Source organism: Pristis pectinata, chromosome 4 (genome assembly GCF_009764475.1).
Source record: "Pristis pectinata isolate sPriPec2 chromosome 4, sPriPec2.1.pri, whole genome shotgun sequence".
In the NCBI taxonomy this organism is placed as follows: Eukaryota; Metazoa; Chordata; class Chondrichthyes; order Rhinopristiformes; family Pristidae; genus Pristis; species Pristis pectinata.
In genome coordinates this window covers 25,025,103-25,041,260 of record NC_067408.1, presented here as the reverse complement: position 1 = coordinate 25,041,260, position 16,158 = coordinate 25,025,103, and the positions used below count along the sequence as shown (strand labels likewise).

General features: G+C 41.0%; 1 protein-coding gene across 1 annotated transcript; it reads left to right on the top strand.

Annotated features, from left to right (window-relative positions):
- The first annotated feature begins 558 nt into the window (after positions 1–558).
- On the top strand, positions 559–5,331 carry cdkn2aipnl (CDKN2A interacting protein N-terminal like). The gene is given in 4 exon segments (XM_052014330.1): positions 559–780; positions 782–921; positions 2,179–2,278; positions 4,029–5,331. Coding segments are annotated over 4 exon segments (318 nt in total). The 5' UTR covers positions 559–711; the 3' UTR covers positions 4,038–5,331.
- The last annotated feature ends 10,827 nt before the right edge of the window (positions 5,332–16,158 follow it).

Sequence of the window (16,158 nt, the reverse complement as noted above, 5' to 3'; positions counted from 1 at the left end):
ATTCTCCACTAAATAAAACCAATAAATAGATCTCAACATAATTAATTTGATTTGGGGACCACAGATTACATGAAAATTGCTAAATAAATAGGAATTCAGATGTCCAAAAAGTATACACTAATAACCATCACTGAAAAAGTGAAGTGACAAGCCTTGCTGTGAGAGCGGATATTGTGTTGATATCCAGTGTCTGGAGAACACTTTTAGCCGTGTCACCCTTCGCATTCAAAATTATGTTTGAAAAAAACTGCCACTTTTCTTTCCAGGTCGCTACTTGTAAATACACCGCCTCCTTACAACAGATTATAACGCACATCTTCATTGGGCAGTTGCTGCTCACCGAGCGATTTTGCAGTTAAAATGAGACTCCCTCGGTGGGAAAAGTGCGAGGTGGAGTTTGTCCGTCACCACTGAAGCTCTTGTGACTTTTTTTTTGACTAATTCCTCAGTTCGAACTGAAACATTATTTCTGCCTCCACTGATGCCATCTGACCCACTGAAAAAAAAATTCAGGCATCTTACAGCTTTTGTGAGTCTGCCACCGCGCCTGTAATCCCCCGGGGCGCCGCTGTCACATCACTGGCGCTGTCGGGTCAGAGGCGGCCGCCGCTGGCCGGGCAGAGCTGGCGCCTGCGTCATCTGCTGCTGGCGGGTCGTTGCCAGGAGCCGGCGCGGTGCGTGCTGGGAGCCGGCGCATGGTCGGTTGCCAGAATGGCAGACGAGCTGGACGATTTCCTCCGGCAAAACCGGGAGATCGCGGACACGGTGGAGGGACTGCGGGGTTCGTGGGGAGAGCGACAAGCACTGGAGGGCGCGCAGGGACTTCTTGGTCAGGAACTTGTCCGACTATCAGCGGGATCGCATGGACTACTTAGTCGCGCTCTCTATGGTCTGGTCCAACCACATCTTCATGGGCTGCCGGTGAGCCAGCTTGGTTCTCGCCCCCTTTTCCATCCACAGCCTCCCTGGTCTCGCCTCTCCCCATCCCCACCCCCCTATCCACCTCCACCCCCCCCCCCCCCCCGTCGTCCTCCTCCACTCCCCCCCCCCGTCCTCCTCCACTCCCCCCCCCCCGTCCTCCTTCACTCCCCCCCCCCCCGTCCTCCTCCACCCAACCAACAGTTGTAGAGTAAGTGGCAGGGACCTTAGGAGCACTGGTGTACAGATAGTCCTTGGGGCTGCAAGTCCACAGCTCCCTGAAAGTGGTGACACAGGGTAGTGAAAAAGGCATTAAGTGTGCTTGCCTTCATGCGCCAAGATATTTGAGTGTAAGAGTTGGGACAACGTGTTGCAACAGTCCAAAACCTTGGTTAGCCGGCACTTGGAGTACTGTGAACGGTTCTGGTGGCCACACTAAAGGAAGGATATAGTAGCAATGGAGAGAGTGTTGAAGAGATTCACAGGATGTTGCTTGGAATGGAAGTCTGTTGTTCTAAGGAGAGATTGGATGGAGTTATTCTCAATGGATATTAGGAGGCTGGGTGGTGACCTTGTAGAGGTTTATAAAGTTATGAGGTGCATAGATAAGATAGACAATCAAAATCCTTTTCCCAGGATGATGATGTCAAAAACTAGACGGCACAGGTTGAAGGTGAGAGGGTAGAAATTTAAAAGAGATCTGAAGGGAATTTTTTGACACAGGGTGGTAGATATCTGGAATGAGTAACCAGAGGAGTTAGTGGATGTTGACACAGCTACAACATTTAAATAGGTGTTTGGACACTACTTAGATAGGAAAGGCTCAGGGGGATATGGGTCTAATATGGACAAATGGGATTACAGTCGATGGGTATCACGGTGGACATCAATTGGTTCTATGAACTGCTCTCTGCTTTCTCCCCCTGTCCCCCACCAATTCTCTGTTTTCCACTCCATGCTCCCCATGGCGTTCCCTCATCAATGTGTGCCCTTCAGTATGCTGGTGCTTATCCATGTTTATAATGATCATTTTTTGACTCCGTATATGTCAATCATTCTCCCCTCCTTTCCTCATAATATTTAGGGGTGGAATGCCTGATTATCTGTATAGTCATCAGACAGGGTTGGATGAGGAGCTGTTGAGCAGCTTTTGACAATTCTGATTGTATTAAGTGCAGTATCAACATGTTTTCTGTGCTTTGACCAGGGATGTTTAGATATATAAATTGCTGAAAAACCTGTTTAATTTCTGTTTTTTAGTTATAATGATGAACTCATGGAGAAGGTGTTGGAAATGGCAGATGGAGTTGAAGTTGAAGATGCACCACAGTTCACCACTAGAGATGAGATAATGAAAGAGGTAATTCTCACTGTCTTTTTTGAAGCTGGTCAACAATGAAGCATTTGGTACCACAAGAGTATTGTATTGAACAGCGCAGAGAAAAGAATTAGGAAAATGAGCCCAGCTGAAAAGGGGGTGGGTTGGAAGAAGAATGGGAAACTATCTAATTCTGAATCACAAGGATGGAGGTTTACAAGGTAGGGCATATGAATGGAGAAGGTACTTGTTGTGAAATATTGTATTCCTACTATCTTAGACATATAACATTAACTGACTAAGTTTTGCATGAAGCATGTGTCCCAATGGATATGCTTCATTTAACTGAATGTAACTGACTTATTGAGGCAATGTTTTTCCATTAAAATCTATTGTACCTTGTAGTAGTGCAGATGGAAAATGGGGAATGCTTAGACAAGAGTGAATTATTAGTAAGAAGCTGTAAAAGGACAAAAACTCAATTTCTTAGGCAGTACCTTGGATCAAGGATGACTTGCTTTCATCCTAGTTTTCTGGGGTGTGAGATGGCCAGAGTGGGAACCACGGACTCAAAGTTCTCAATACATCCCAAATCCTCTTCCACTTTAATCTGTCATGAGCCAAAGTTTCTCTGGAGTTGCTGGGAATGGTGCAGACCTATCTTTTGTCAATCTTCCACACACTTATGTGAACTATTGAGGGGAAAAAATGGATGATAACTTTCTTAATTAAATAAACCCTCCTCAACAATGGCCAATCTCCATCAAAGCTATGGTACACTGATCATTTTCCCCTGGATAAGATAGCAAGCCACACTATAGAAAGGATTGCTGACCAAGTTGCCTACCTGAGCTGGTCCCCTTTACCTGTGTTTGGCCCACAGATTCTAAAAGGAATTTAGACATGTACATGGATAAGAAAGATTTAGATTCTAAATCTTTCTTATCCATGTAAGTATCTAAATTCCTTTTAAACGTTGGAATTGTTCCCGCCTCTACCACGTCTCATTCAACATACCCACCAATGCTCTGGGAAAAACTTGCCTCTTGCATCTCCTTTAATTTTTTTTCCCTTCTCACCTTAAATCTATGCCCTCTAGTTTTAGACTCCACTACCCTGAGAAAAAGATGGTGACCATTCAAAATATTTATGCCCCTCATGATTTTGTATACCTCAGTAAGGTCACCCTTCAACATCCTATGCTTCAGGGAAAAAACAGACCCAGCCTATCTAGTCCCTCCTTATAACTCAAGTCCTCTAGTCCTAGTAACACCCTTGTGAATATTTTCTGTACCCTTTCCAGGTTAACAACAACCTTCCTATAACTAGGCGACCAGAACTGCGTAGAGTACTCCGTGTGGTATCACCAACGTCCTGTACAGTTGTAAGATGATGTCCCAACTCTTGTACTCAGTGCCCTGACTGATGAAGTTGAACATGCCAAATGCCAGCTTCACCACCCTGTCTACCTGTATTTCCATTTTCTGGAGAGTGCTATAGAACAGAGAGACTTGTACCCCCCACCCTTTAGACTTCTCCACTCCAAGGGGAAAAAATAGCCTTTCCAGTCTCTCCTATAGTTGAAACACTCCATCCTGGTGAACCTCCAATGCAATGAAATCCTCTCTTTCATGTGGCAATGAGTACTGCACTCAGCACTCTGGCAATGGCCTAACTTGTGATTCATGGTTAAGACACTGGAATGAATGGACTTAATATCTTTTTACTAGATCTTTATTTATATAAATTGATTTTGCATTGGTAAATCTAAAATCTTGTTCCTTTCTTTCAGAGACATTAAAAATGTATGCAGCGACAGGTTTTTTTGAAAGTTCGTGCCGAAAGTTTCCTGAGAGTAAATGTGCAAGTTGGAACGAGTGAGGATGGAGGCAGGGAATGAATTGGGGAAAGAAAAAAGAAAGGGAATGCAAAGCAAATGAGCTGAGGCTGTTGTCTTCAATGTGATATGTAATCAAATTAATTACAGATATCCATATCCAATGGAAAAAAATTAATTGTAAAAAAAAATGTTGTAGTTTCTCACAAATTGTTGTAAATGAGTGTTGACCACAAGAAAACTGGTTAGGAGAGACAGGGACAGTGAAAGATATATACAGTCAATAGTCTTAGTTTTATTTTCATATTGGCAGAAAAGGCTTATATTTCTGATGTATGTTAAATTGGTGACCAATTTACTCTTTTTCACCCTGTATTGAAATCAATAACTGATGTGATGCTACTTTATTCAGGAGGGTAAACAAGTGCTTTTTTTTAAACTGCCTGGAGCAGATTATTTTTCAGTGCTGGGGCAGGGATGGATATAGGGAAGGGAGGGTAGAAGAAGTGCTTTAAGAGTTTTCTTTAACTTAGTAGACGCTGATTTTTTTTTTGTTTAATTATTTAGAGTCCAAAGTTTTTGTTTCCTCAGTGTCCCATATTTCTACTTGTGGGTAATGTTGTCTCCTTAGCATAAAGAGCAAACACATTTCATCTCTTTTCAAAGCTTCACTGGATTTGCATTCCTTCATGCTGTTTGGGTTAATGTGCTTAGTGGGATACATATTGTTGCATTTGGTGGGGTAGTTGAAATTTAACAGTTAAAACAGTAGTTTAAAGAAAGAACTAATTGGGTTCCTCCTATACACTCAATGCTTGATGCTCCCATATTGCCTGAATAGTGCATTTCCAGTTTAAGGTTTTGAAAAGATAATGTCCAAAATTATGAATCTTAGGGCCTAGTTTAGAGTTAAATCCCATTGTAAATTATATTGGGTTTATTACATGGTACTGGCCCTGTTGTATTTGTCGAATACAAGAGAAGTTAATGGTGACCTCTGATTCTGATTGGTGCGCAAATGGGGGATACAGCTGACTGGATTTTGACTCTTTTAAGCAATGATGTTGGGAGTACTCGTGTGGTATGCTTCACCCACACACAATTTTGATCTTGTATGGCCATACAACACCTTTTAATTTGGGTAACATTAATTTTGACTGGTTGTTTTTGCAGTTGTTTTTACTGTTGGACATTTGCCTGGACAAGATCTTAACATTTATACTACTGTAAAAAGCAATAAATGGACATCTTGAACAAATCCTGTTTATTTCTATCTTTCATGGAATTTAGAACTTGCGCTTTCCATTAATCTTTTGATTCCAAGTCTTTGATTACTTCAGATCTTGGTAATAGAATTTTTTTAATACATATTGTGAAATTCAGTAATCAAGGACACTGATGAATCTTGCTTATGTTAGTTCTCTCCATCCTAGGGTACAAAATTAATACATTTGATACTTCACAATATTTATTATTTTAAAAAAAAGCTGTTTGCACACAAACTTTCTGATCTGGGTGATCTGAATGGCCTGCAGACTCAACATCCTAATACTATTATTTGGTACAGTTGCATGAAGGAACATTTGGCAGTAGGATTCAAGAGATTTTTTTTAAAAAAAATTCGATCAGGAAAAAATGAAGTAAATTCTCAAGTATTGGTTGAAACAAGGTGCTTGTTGCCCAGTTGAAGTTGCAAACTATGTGTAGTTTAAGCATTCATGGTTGTAACAAGTTTATCAATTTAAGCAAAAGATTTTGAATTGTCCTAAAGTACAACAAGTTGGTAAACTGATTTTACTTTACAATCAATGTACCGTAACTGACTAACCTGAGGAAAGCAAACTTTTGTATTAAAATAACCAATTATTTAAATAGGTATAGATTTCATGATTCACAAGGAATCCACCTTCAGGTTTCTGAAATACTTGGCCATGCCTGGACCCAAAGTACATGGTATGGCTGACTTAGTCACTTGTATCTCAGCATACCTTGAGGAAAAATGCCAGAAAATTGTGCCACTCATGCATTTTTTAATTGTTATTACAGTGTATCTCATATTGCAATCTTTGTCCCTCAAACATGGCCTCTAATAATCAGAATCAGGCCTTTCTGGAGTAAATTTAGGAAACAAAGGAAATAGAAACTCTTCTACAAATTACAACCATGTTGTGCCAATTGTTAGCTTTAAATCAGAAATTAACCAAAGATCTTTTATTCTTGTGTGGAATATGGACATTGTTAGCAAAGCGATTAATTAGTGCCATCTTTCAGTATTCCATTGTTTTCCTGATGTGGCTTTTAGTTGAGCTTTGAGAAAATAATTTACCGTAATTGCTTGAGATGGTGGTGGTAATCTGCCGCCTTAAAGTGCTATTGTCCTTGCAGAGGTGGTAAGGAGTTTAGGGTTTTGACCCAATGATGAAGTCAAACTGGTGGTTGAAGTGGAGGTGAAAGTAGAGCTGATGGTGTTCCCATACACCAATCGTCTTTGTGGGGGAAAATTTGGAAGTTGCTGTAAATTGTTGACATGCTGTAGTGCATTTGATAGATATTAACCACAGGACATTGGTGTTAGGAATAAAGGCTTGGGGTAGTGGATGAAGTGATCAAGAAGTCTGATTACATTGAGCATCTTATTTGAACTGTACTTATCTAAGTAAATAGAGTATCCAGATTTCCTGACATGACTTTTAATTGGTGGAAAAACTCTGGGGGAAATCCATTGCCACAAATACTCAGTTTCTGTTCTACTTCTGTTGCCATGGTCACCATGGTGAGACATTTGCTGTTGATAATGTCGTTGAATATTAGGAATAGATGCTCTTGAATTACTTGCTGCTTATCAGACCAAATATGAATGTTCAGCTCTTGCTGCATCTGGGCATAACTAATTCATTATCCAAGATCAATGATGAAGCAATTGGTTGAGTAGGGCACTCTGAAAGACACTTGTACTGATGTCCTAGAACTGAAATGATTGGCATCCAAGAACCACAACCAATGCAGAGGTTTTCCTTGATTTCAATTCAAGTTTAGTCAGGCTTTTGCAGTTTCAACGTCCAGAGCAGTTGCTCACTCGTCTCAGCATTTCAGCATTTTTGTCCATTTTTTAGACCAAGATTGTTGCTGCGTAATCCAGATGGAATTCAATCTAAACATCAGCGGCTAGGTTATTGGTAAATTTTGCTGGATTACACTATCAATAATTGTACTAATGATCAAGTATGGACATAAGTCACACATAGAGTAGATTTTTCCTACATTTTATGGACTGAAAAGGTAATATTAAGGGGCTTAGGGCACAGGTGGGTATATGGAGTCAAGTCACTCAACAACTGATATTGAATGATGTCACAAAGTATTACACTTTCTTGCCCAGCCCAATCTAGTAACAACTTGTGTATTGTATGTATGGTTATGCTACCTACTCTTTGTTCACTGTCACCGAGCAATCTCTCCCTATGAGCAGATCTGAATTACAAGAGCATTCACTGAATTCTCCCTTGTAGCAAGTGAATGTTTCCAAAGTGGATGAAAAGGTTAAAACAGCAGCAGCACCAGGGAACTAAAAATCTTAAGGTCATGAAGATAGATTTAATACAAATGTTCATGCATAAAATAGAGGGATTTAAGTAAATCTCCTGGATTTCTTGATATCCACCAGGGTATTTTGAGGAGCAGTTGCATTGCATTAAATAATCATTTTTTAAAAAAAAGCTGCACTGTAGGGCAACATTTTCACCCTGTGGGTGGTTGGTATATGGAATGTGCTGCCAGAGGACATGGTTGAGGCAGGTACATTAACAACATTTCAAAGGTACTTGGATAGGTACGTGGATTGGAAAGGTTTAGAGGAATATGGGTGCAGCGTGGACCAGTGGAGCCAAAGGGCACATTTCAGTGCTGTATGACTCTAGATGCTTGAAATCTGAAATAAAATAATACTGGAAACACTCAGCAAGTCTGTCAGCATTTGTAGAAAGAGAATCAGTTACGTTTCAGGTCAACCTGGGAAAAAGGGAAAAGTTGCACAGGTGGGGTTGGATTATATAGGACATACTGAATATCTCTGAGGCTGAGGCTCAGGTTGCGGTGGTGATAAGTTGTTGAAGCCATCTGGTTATAGGTTAAATGAGAAACGTTAGAGAGAAAGAAAACGAATATGTAAAAGTTGTAACATGCAGATAGATAACCTATAGTATCTCAACATCTATCTTGTCATGTCCTCTTCAGATCTCATATGTTTCATTAACATCACCCCTCATTATAAAAAATATTGCTCTAACTTTTTTTCTGTTGTTCATGTTTGGGCAACCCTCTCAACTGAGGAATCAGTCTAGTGAATTTCCTCTGCATTGCCTTCAATGCTGATGCAGTTTTGAAATAAAGGGACCAAAGCTGTACACAGTGCTCCAGATGTATCCTGACCAATACCCCATACAAGTGTAGCAATCATCTATTTTTAAACTCCATCCCCCTAACAATAAAGGGCAATGTGACAAATGACTCAATTACTTGCTGCACTTGCATGCTAACATGTGTTTTATGCACAAGAACACTTACAACTTATTGCATTCCACTCATTTACAGCCTATTTCTGATGCATCCTCAGATTCCTCTTCCAGGTTGATTAAAAGTGTGGAAGTGGGTGAGGTCCTCAATGAATACTTCTCTTCAGTATTCACGAAGGAGAGGGGCCTTGATGACACTGAAGACAGTGTTGGTAAGGTTAATGTTCTAGAGCATGTTGATCTCAAGAGAGAGGATGTGTTGGAGCTGTTAGAAAATATTAGGGCAGATAAGTCTCCAGGGCCTGATGGAATATTCCCCAGGGTGCTCCGCGAGGCAAGGGAGGAGATTGCTGAGCCTTTGGCTAGGATCTTTGAGTCCTTGTTGTCCACGGGAATGGTACCGGAGGATTGGAGGGTGGCAAATGTTGTCCCGTTATTCAAAAAAGGTAGTAGGGATAGTCCAGGGAACTATAGACCAGTGAGCCTTATGTCTGTGGTGGGCAAGCTGTTAGAAAGGATTCGTAGAGATAAGATCTATGGGCATTTGGAGAATCATGGTATGATCAGGGACAGCCAGCATAGCTTTGTGAAGGGCAGATCATGTCTCACAACCTGATAGGGTTCTTTGAGGAGGTGGCCAGACAGATTGATGAGGGTAGTGCAGTAGATGTGGTCTACATGGATTTTAGTAAGGCATTTGACAAGGTTCCACATGGTAGGCTTCTTCAGAAGGTCAGAGGGCATGGGATCCAGGGAAGATTGACCGTGTGGATTCAGAATTGGCTTGCCTGTAGAAAGCAGAAGGTTGTGGTGCAGGGAGTGCATTTCAGATTGGAGGGCTGTGACTAGTGGTGTCCCACAAGGATCGGTTCTGGGATCTCTGCTTTTTGTGATGTTTATTAATGACTTAGATGAGGGTGTAGAAGGGTGGGTTGGCAAGTTTGCAGATGACACAAAGGTTGGTAGTGTTGTGGATAGTGTGGAGGATTGTCGAAGATTGCAGAGGGACATTGATAGGATGGAGAGCTGGGGTGAGAAGTGGCAGATGGAGTTCAATCCAGAGAAGTATGAGGTGGTGAACTTTGGAAGGACAATCTCCAAGGCAGAGTACAAAGTTAACGGCAGGATTCTGGGTAGTGTGGAGGAGCAGAGGGATCTGGGGGTCCATATCCACAGATCCCTGAAAGTTGCCTCACAGGTGGATAGGATAATTAAGAAAGCTCATGGGATGGTAGCATTCACAAGTCGCAGGATCGAGTTTAAGAGCCGCGAGGTAATGATGCAGCTCTACAAAACTCTGGTTAGACCACACTTATAGAGTACTGTGTCCAGTTCTGGTCGCCTCATTATAGGAAGGATGTGGAAGCATTGTAAAGGGCGCAGACGAGATTTACCAGGATGCTGCCTGGTTTAGAGAGTATGCATTATGAGGAGAGACTAAGGGAGCTAGGGCTTTACTCATTGGAGAGAAGGAGGATGAGAGGAGACATGATAGAGGTGTACAAAATATTAAGAGGAATAGATAGAGTGGACAGCCAGCACCTCTTTCCCAGAGCACCAATGCTCAATACAAGAGGGCATGGCTTTAAAGTAATGGGTGGGAAGTTCAAGGGAGATATCAGGGGAAGGTTTTTTACTCAGAGAGTGGTTGGGGCATGGAATGTGCTGCCTGGGGCAGTGGTGGAGGCAGGTACATTGGTCAAATTCAAAAGATTGCTAGATAAGCATATGGAGGAATTTAAAATATAGGGATATGTGGGAGGAAGGTGTTAGATAGTCGTAGGTGAGGTTTAAAGGTCGGCACAACATTGTGGGCTGAGGACCTGTATTGTGCTGTACTGTTCTATGAAAATCACATGATAATTGTAGATCCTTTCTTACCCTCCTTTGTAGATCCTTTACATTCCTTTGATAATTCCTCATTTAAAGCACCTGTCTGTTCCTCATTTCCATCCATATCATGAGCCACTGCACCTATATCACTACTCATCACCACACTGATAACCTCCTTGATCAACATTCTTACCCTGCCTGCTTTTTGCCTATTCTTTTGAACATTAAATAACCTGGTGCATTGATTTCCAGGCATTGTCACCCTGCAACCTAGGTCTCCGTAATAGCTTATAAATTAAACTCCGTTCCTTTTATTTGTACTGTCAACTCATTTATCTTGTTATATTGTGTGCATTCAGATAGCTTTGACTTCCTACAAATTGGCTGGTTGCAATATTTCTCTCCCATCCCATCTTCCTCACTTAATTGGGCTTCTGTGCCATGGTGTTATGGACAGTTTAGAGATCCTCCCTCCAGTGTCCACCCTCATCCAAACAGGGAGCCAGAATCTCATACCTATTAGCCAAGGGTAAAGATTGAGGCTCTTTCAGATCTACCCTCTGGATTCCTTTATGTGCGAAGGCTATGGGACCAGACAACATCCCAGCTGTCGAGGAGCTTGAGAGCTTTAAGTTCCTAGGAGAGAACATCACCAATAATCTGTCCTGGTCCAACCACATAGACGCCAAGGCCAAGAAAGCTCACCAGCTCCTCTATTCCCTCAGGAGGCTAAAGAAATTTGGCATGTCCCCTTTGACACTCATCAACTTTTATCGATGCACCACAGAAAACATCCTATCTGGATGCATCATGGCTGGGTATGGCAACTGCTCTGCCCGTGACCGCAAGAAACTGCAGAGAGTTGTGGACACAGCTCAGCAAATCACGGAAACCAGCCTCCCCTCTATAGACTCCGTCTATACTTCTTGCTGCCTCAGTACAGCAATTAGCATAATCAAAGACCCCACCCGTCCCATTCTCTCTTCTCCCCTTTCCCATTGGGCAGAAGATATAATAGCCTGAAAGCACATACTACCAGGCTCAAGGACAGCTTCTATCCCGCTGTTATAAGGCTATTGAACAGTTCCCTTGTACGATAAGATGGACTCTTGACCTCACAATCTACCTCATTTTGACTTTGCACCTTATTGTCTACCTGCACTGCTCTTTCACTGTAGCTGTTACACTTTATTCTGCATTCTGTTATTGTTTCACCTTGTACTACCTCAATGCCACTGTGTAATGAATTGATCTGTATGAATGGTACGCAAGACAAATTTTTCACTGTACCTCAGTACAAGTGACAATAATAAACCCATTCCAATAGTACTGAAGACCTATGCTCCACAATCAGCTGCATCACAGGCCAGGCTGTTCAAGTGCAGTTACAACACTGGCACTCACCTGACAATTTGGAAAATTGCCCAGCTATAACCTGTTCACAAAGAGCAGGACAAACCCAAACCATCTTTTTAACTACTCATTCATTCTACTCTCAATTATCAGCAAAATGATGAAAGCTGTTGTCAACAGTGCTATCAAGAGGAACTTACTGAGGCCCAGATTTGCTTTCACCAAAACCACTCTATGCCAGACCTCACCGAAGCCTTGATCCAACCATGGATCAAAGAGCTGAATTCTAGAGGTGAGGCAAGGACAGACCTTGACATCAAGGCATCACTTGACTAAATACAGCATCAAGGTGCCCTGAGGTCAATGGGCATAAAAGTGAAAACACTCTAGTGGCTAGAGTCATATCTTGTAGAAAGGAAGATGGTTGTGGTTGTTGGAACATAATCATCTCAATCCCAGGACATCACTGCAGGAGTTCTTTAGGGCAGTGTCCTGGACCTAAACATCATCAGCTGCTTCCTAAATAATCTTCATAAGTCAGAAATGGACTTGTTGGTCATGATTGCACCTTGTTGCATTTGCAGTTCTTTGGCAAATGAAGTTGTCTATTACCTGCATGAAACAAAACCTGGACAAAATTCAGGCAGGCAATGACAAGTGGCAAGTGACATTAATGCTATATCAGTGCTAGGAAATGAACATCTCCAACAACAAACTGGAAACACATACCTTTGATATTTAATGACACTACCATTGCCAAATATAACACCATTAACATTCTGGGGGCCACCATTGATTAGAAGTTCAACTAGTCACAAAAATGCAAAAATAATGTGGCTACAAGAGCAGGTCAAAAGCTAGGTATTTTGTAGTGAGTGCCTCAGTTCATGAAACCCCAAGGTTTTCCACCATCTACAAAACACAAGTTAGTAGAATGATGAAATACTATCCACTTGCCTGGATGTGTGCTTTTCCAATAATTCAAGAAGCTTGTCACTGTCCAAGGCAATACAGCTTGTTTATCATTCAATCAATTGCTCTAAATATTCACTCCCTTTGCTACCAGCAGAGTGGCCACATCTTCAAAATGCACTGTGGTTATATATCCAGGCTTTTGACACTTCCAAAACCTAAATATCTCAAAGAACAAAGGCAGTAGGCACATGAGACCGCCTGCAGGTTTCCATCCAAATTACTCATCATACTGACTTGGAAATCCATCATTTCCAAATCTAAATCTTGGAACTCCGTACCCTGCAGAGATGGGATACCCATTTCAAACATACAACAGCGTTCAAGGCTGCTGCTCACCCTCACCCTCCCATGAGCAATTAGGGATGGAGAATGACTGCTGGCCTTGTCAACAACATCCAGATCCTGAAAATCTATTTAAAAACATCACGAGATGAAGCACAATTAGAAATTCATCAGAAATGGAAGTGAGCCTTTTATCATTTGTCATTCTTTTGGATCATACTACTTGGTACTTTGTTTTCCGCGTTATAACACTGCTAGAATAATTTATTGGTTGTAGAGTTTGGGATGTCACAAGATCTTTAATGAAGATGGAAATGTAAAATCTTTCACTTTATTTTTTTCTCCATATTCTGAAATTAAACATCTTTCATTTTCTCTCCAAGATACTGATGGCTTCGATTGGGTCCACGTTTTGTTTTATTTTTACAGGCACTAGACTTTATTTACTACCATGTCAAAACAGACTTTTTTGTGTCAACACGATCGAACATCAACAAGCTATTTGAGTGTGGTGGACAGCACAGCTGAGCTCTGTCCTTTCTCTGCTTGGCATTCATATAGCTGGAGTTTCCAGCATAGGTCACCAGATTAAATTAAGGGCAGGAATCCAAGCTGATTGATTTTCACTTGGCCTAGAGGGACATGCAAATTGTAGACCTTAAGTTCAGCTTGGCTAAGGACTGACTGTTTGGCTTAGTATTACATCACATGATATTTATACCTACAAAGCCAGCACTGGCATTAAAATTGTATTTGGGGCAGCTTAGAAGAGGATCAACACTTGACTCTAAAGTAGATGGAGACAAGTTTAGTGCTCATTCCAGTTCCTATGTTTTGGGGATCTATAGCATCACACTGAACACTGCTAGCAACAATGTTCTGAGGTGACCATTAAACAAAAATTAAACATTAACCATTAAACATTAATCCAGTGTTATTTTATTAGTAATCAGTTCTTGTTTCAGGAATAAGCATGACGGTCAGCCTAGACATGGTGGGCCGAAGGGCCTGTTTCGACACTGTGCAATTCTATGAATAAATTAGAGGAATTTAGTGTCTTACAAGAAAAGGTAAAACATGATTTTGAATTTCTTCCATTAGTACTGGAGGTAAAGTTCCATAATCACCTAATCTTTAGTTATTCAACCACTGGGCTTCATGCTTGTTATCCAAAATAAGTAAATGTCTCTGCTTTTATGGAGTTTTTTTTAATATAAATAGTATAACAGAACATAGGCTGATATTGTTCCAAGTCAATACTTCCAGAAAGCCTGACCAACTGCTTGTTTTTTTTAAGTATGTAGAAAAACATCTTGTGGTCACTTATGCAAGTGCTGTGCTTGTTCATGTTATGCTTGCAAAGACACACAGATCAAAGTTTTTTTTTAATTAGAATCAATGGTTCTGATAAGATTTCTTGCCCTCTAAACTGTAGGTATAGCAAATATACAATACCGGGCTCCTTGGGTTACAAATGACCTGACATATGGAAAGCCAACTTACAAAAATGGGAGAATTTGCATAAAACATTTTTCATGCTAGTAATAATAGTTTCATGGTATTCATTAATGACTGGATACTATATACATTCCATTAGCTTAATTATGGGCAGTGTTCAGGTGATTATTCAATGGAAGAATTAGAGGACTGTTAGGTGACCCTATCCTGTACCTACCTAATTGCTGCATATATGCAAAGCCATTATGTTTGAGGTTAACCTTGATTGTGTGCATCCATATTACTAGGATGCTAAGGCTGGCCTTGCAAGGCAGGCCATTGAATTGACAGTAAAGTTCTGGTATGATTAGCTGATGTGCATTTCCTGGCACTGTTCAAAAGAACAGGGCCTCCTGGCTTGTCTCTTTCAGATGATAGCATTCATTGATCAATGAAGGCCCCTTGCAATGGTGATATGCTAATTTAAGACAACATTGGAGTATATTGCACCATTGAGTGAAAATGTAGAGTTTTCCCACTCATGCAGCTATATATACCTCTAAACTATGAAACTGTATGGGTGGGATGGTGTGTACATTTGTGACAGCAAGGCTACAGTGTTGTTCCTAACCTGCTCCTTGACCCAGTGGACCACAGCGAAGTGTTGACTCCACAGGCACAGTGCCTCATTGGCGAAGATGCTTGAATGGAGACTGCTGACACTGGAAATTCTGTACAATGAAGTACTTGCACTTGCCTTGTAACTGAATCTGACTAAAACCAAGGAGGTCCTACCAGGCAAAATTGGTGCTATTCCAAGCACAAGTGAACAAAAAAAAATCATCAGGTGAAAAAGGAAAAGCTTTCCTATACTGTGCAATAATTAGAAATAATTTTGACACCAACCAATTGTGAAATATGAAAGTTTTCTTCAAAAAGGAGTCACTGCTGCACAAATGACTGGAATTAAGCAATTCCAACAGTCCCCATTTTTCTGGTCTCTTGCCATGAGTTGAAATACAAGACAGCAAGTGTACTCCAGGGAATCTCACAACAGGGAATGAGGGCACTTGGCCCATCATGTCCATGTTAGATCGATACAAGGACAATCCAGCCAGTCGCAGTCTCTTACAGCCTTCGTGTAGCCCTGTCAATTTTATCCTTTTGAGTACCTACTTTCTTTTCAACATCACAAATAGGGTCACATTAAAATAATTGTTAGATAAATGGTTCAAAGTGACAGCAAAGTTTACAAACCAAATTGCTCTTCAGTTAGTGTGTAACTTTACATATTGGTTGTCCAATATAGATTTCTGTGTTTTGGAGTTCAGCCTGAAACCTACAAGAACTGATTTTAACTACTGTCATTTTCCCCACAATTAGACCTTACACAAACTGAAACAGGAATGGGCCACTTAGCCCCTTGAGCCAGTGCTTCTTTTTTAAAAAAATGGTAAGATCATGATTGATTTGATTTTAACCTCAATGCCATGCTCCAGCTTACTTAGAGGAATGTTCCCCTCCACTTTCCTTAGGAATCAGTTGACAAGGGGCTCACTGCAAAAGGTTGTCATTGGAAGTGATCTTTGTAGTACACAAGAGTAGTTTTGTGACAAGCAGCTCCTCCATTGATAGTTTTGAAGCAGTTTGGAATGAATGTTTACTGAATATTAACAGAACATCTTGTTCTTAAT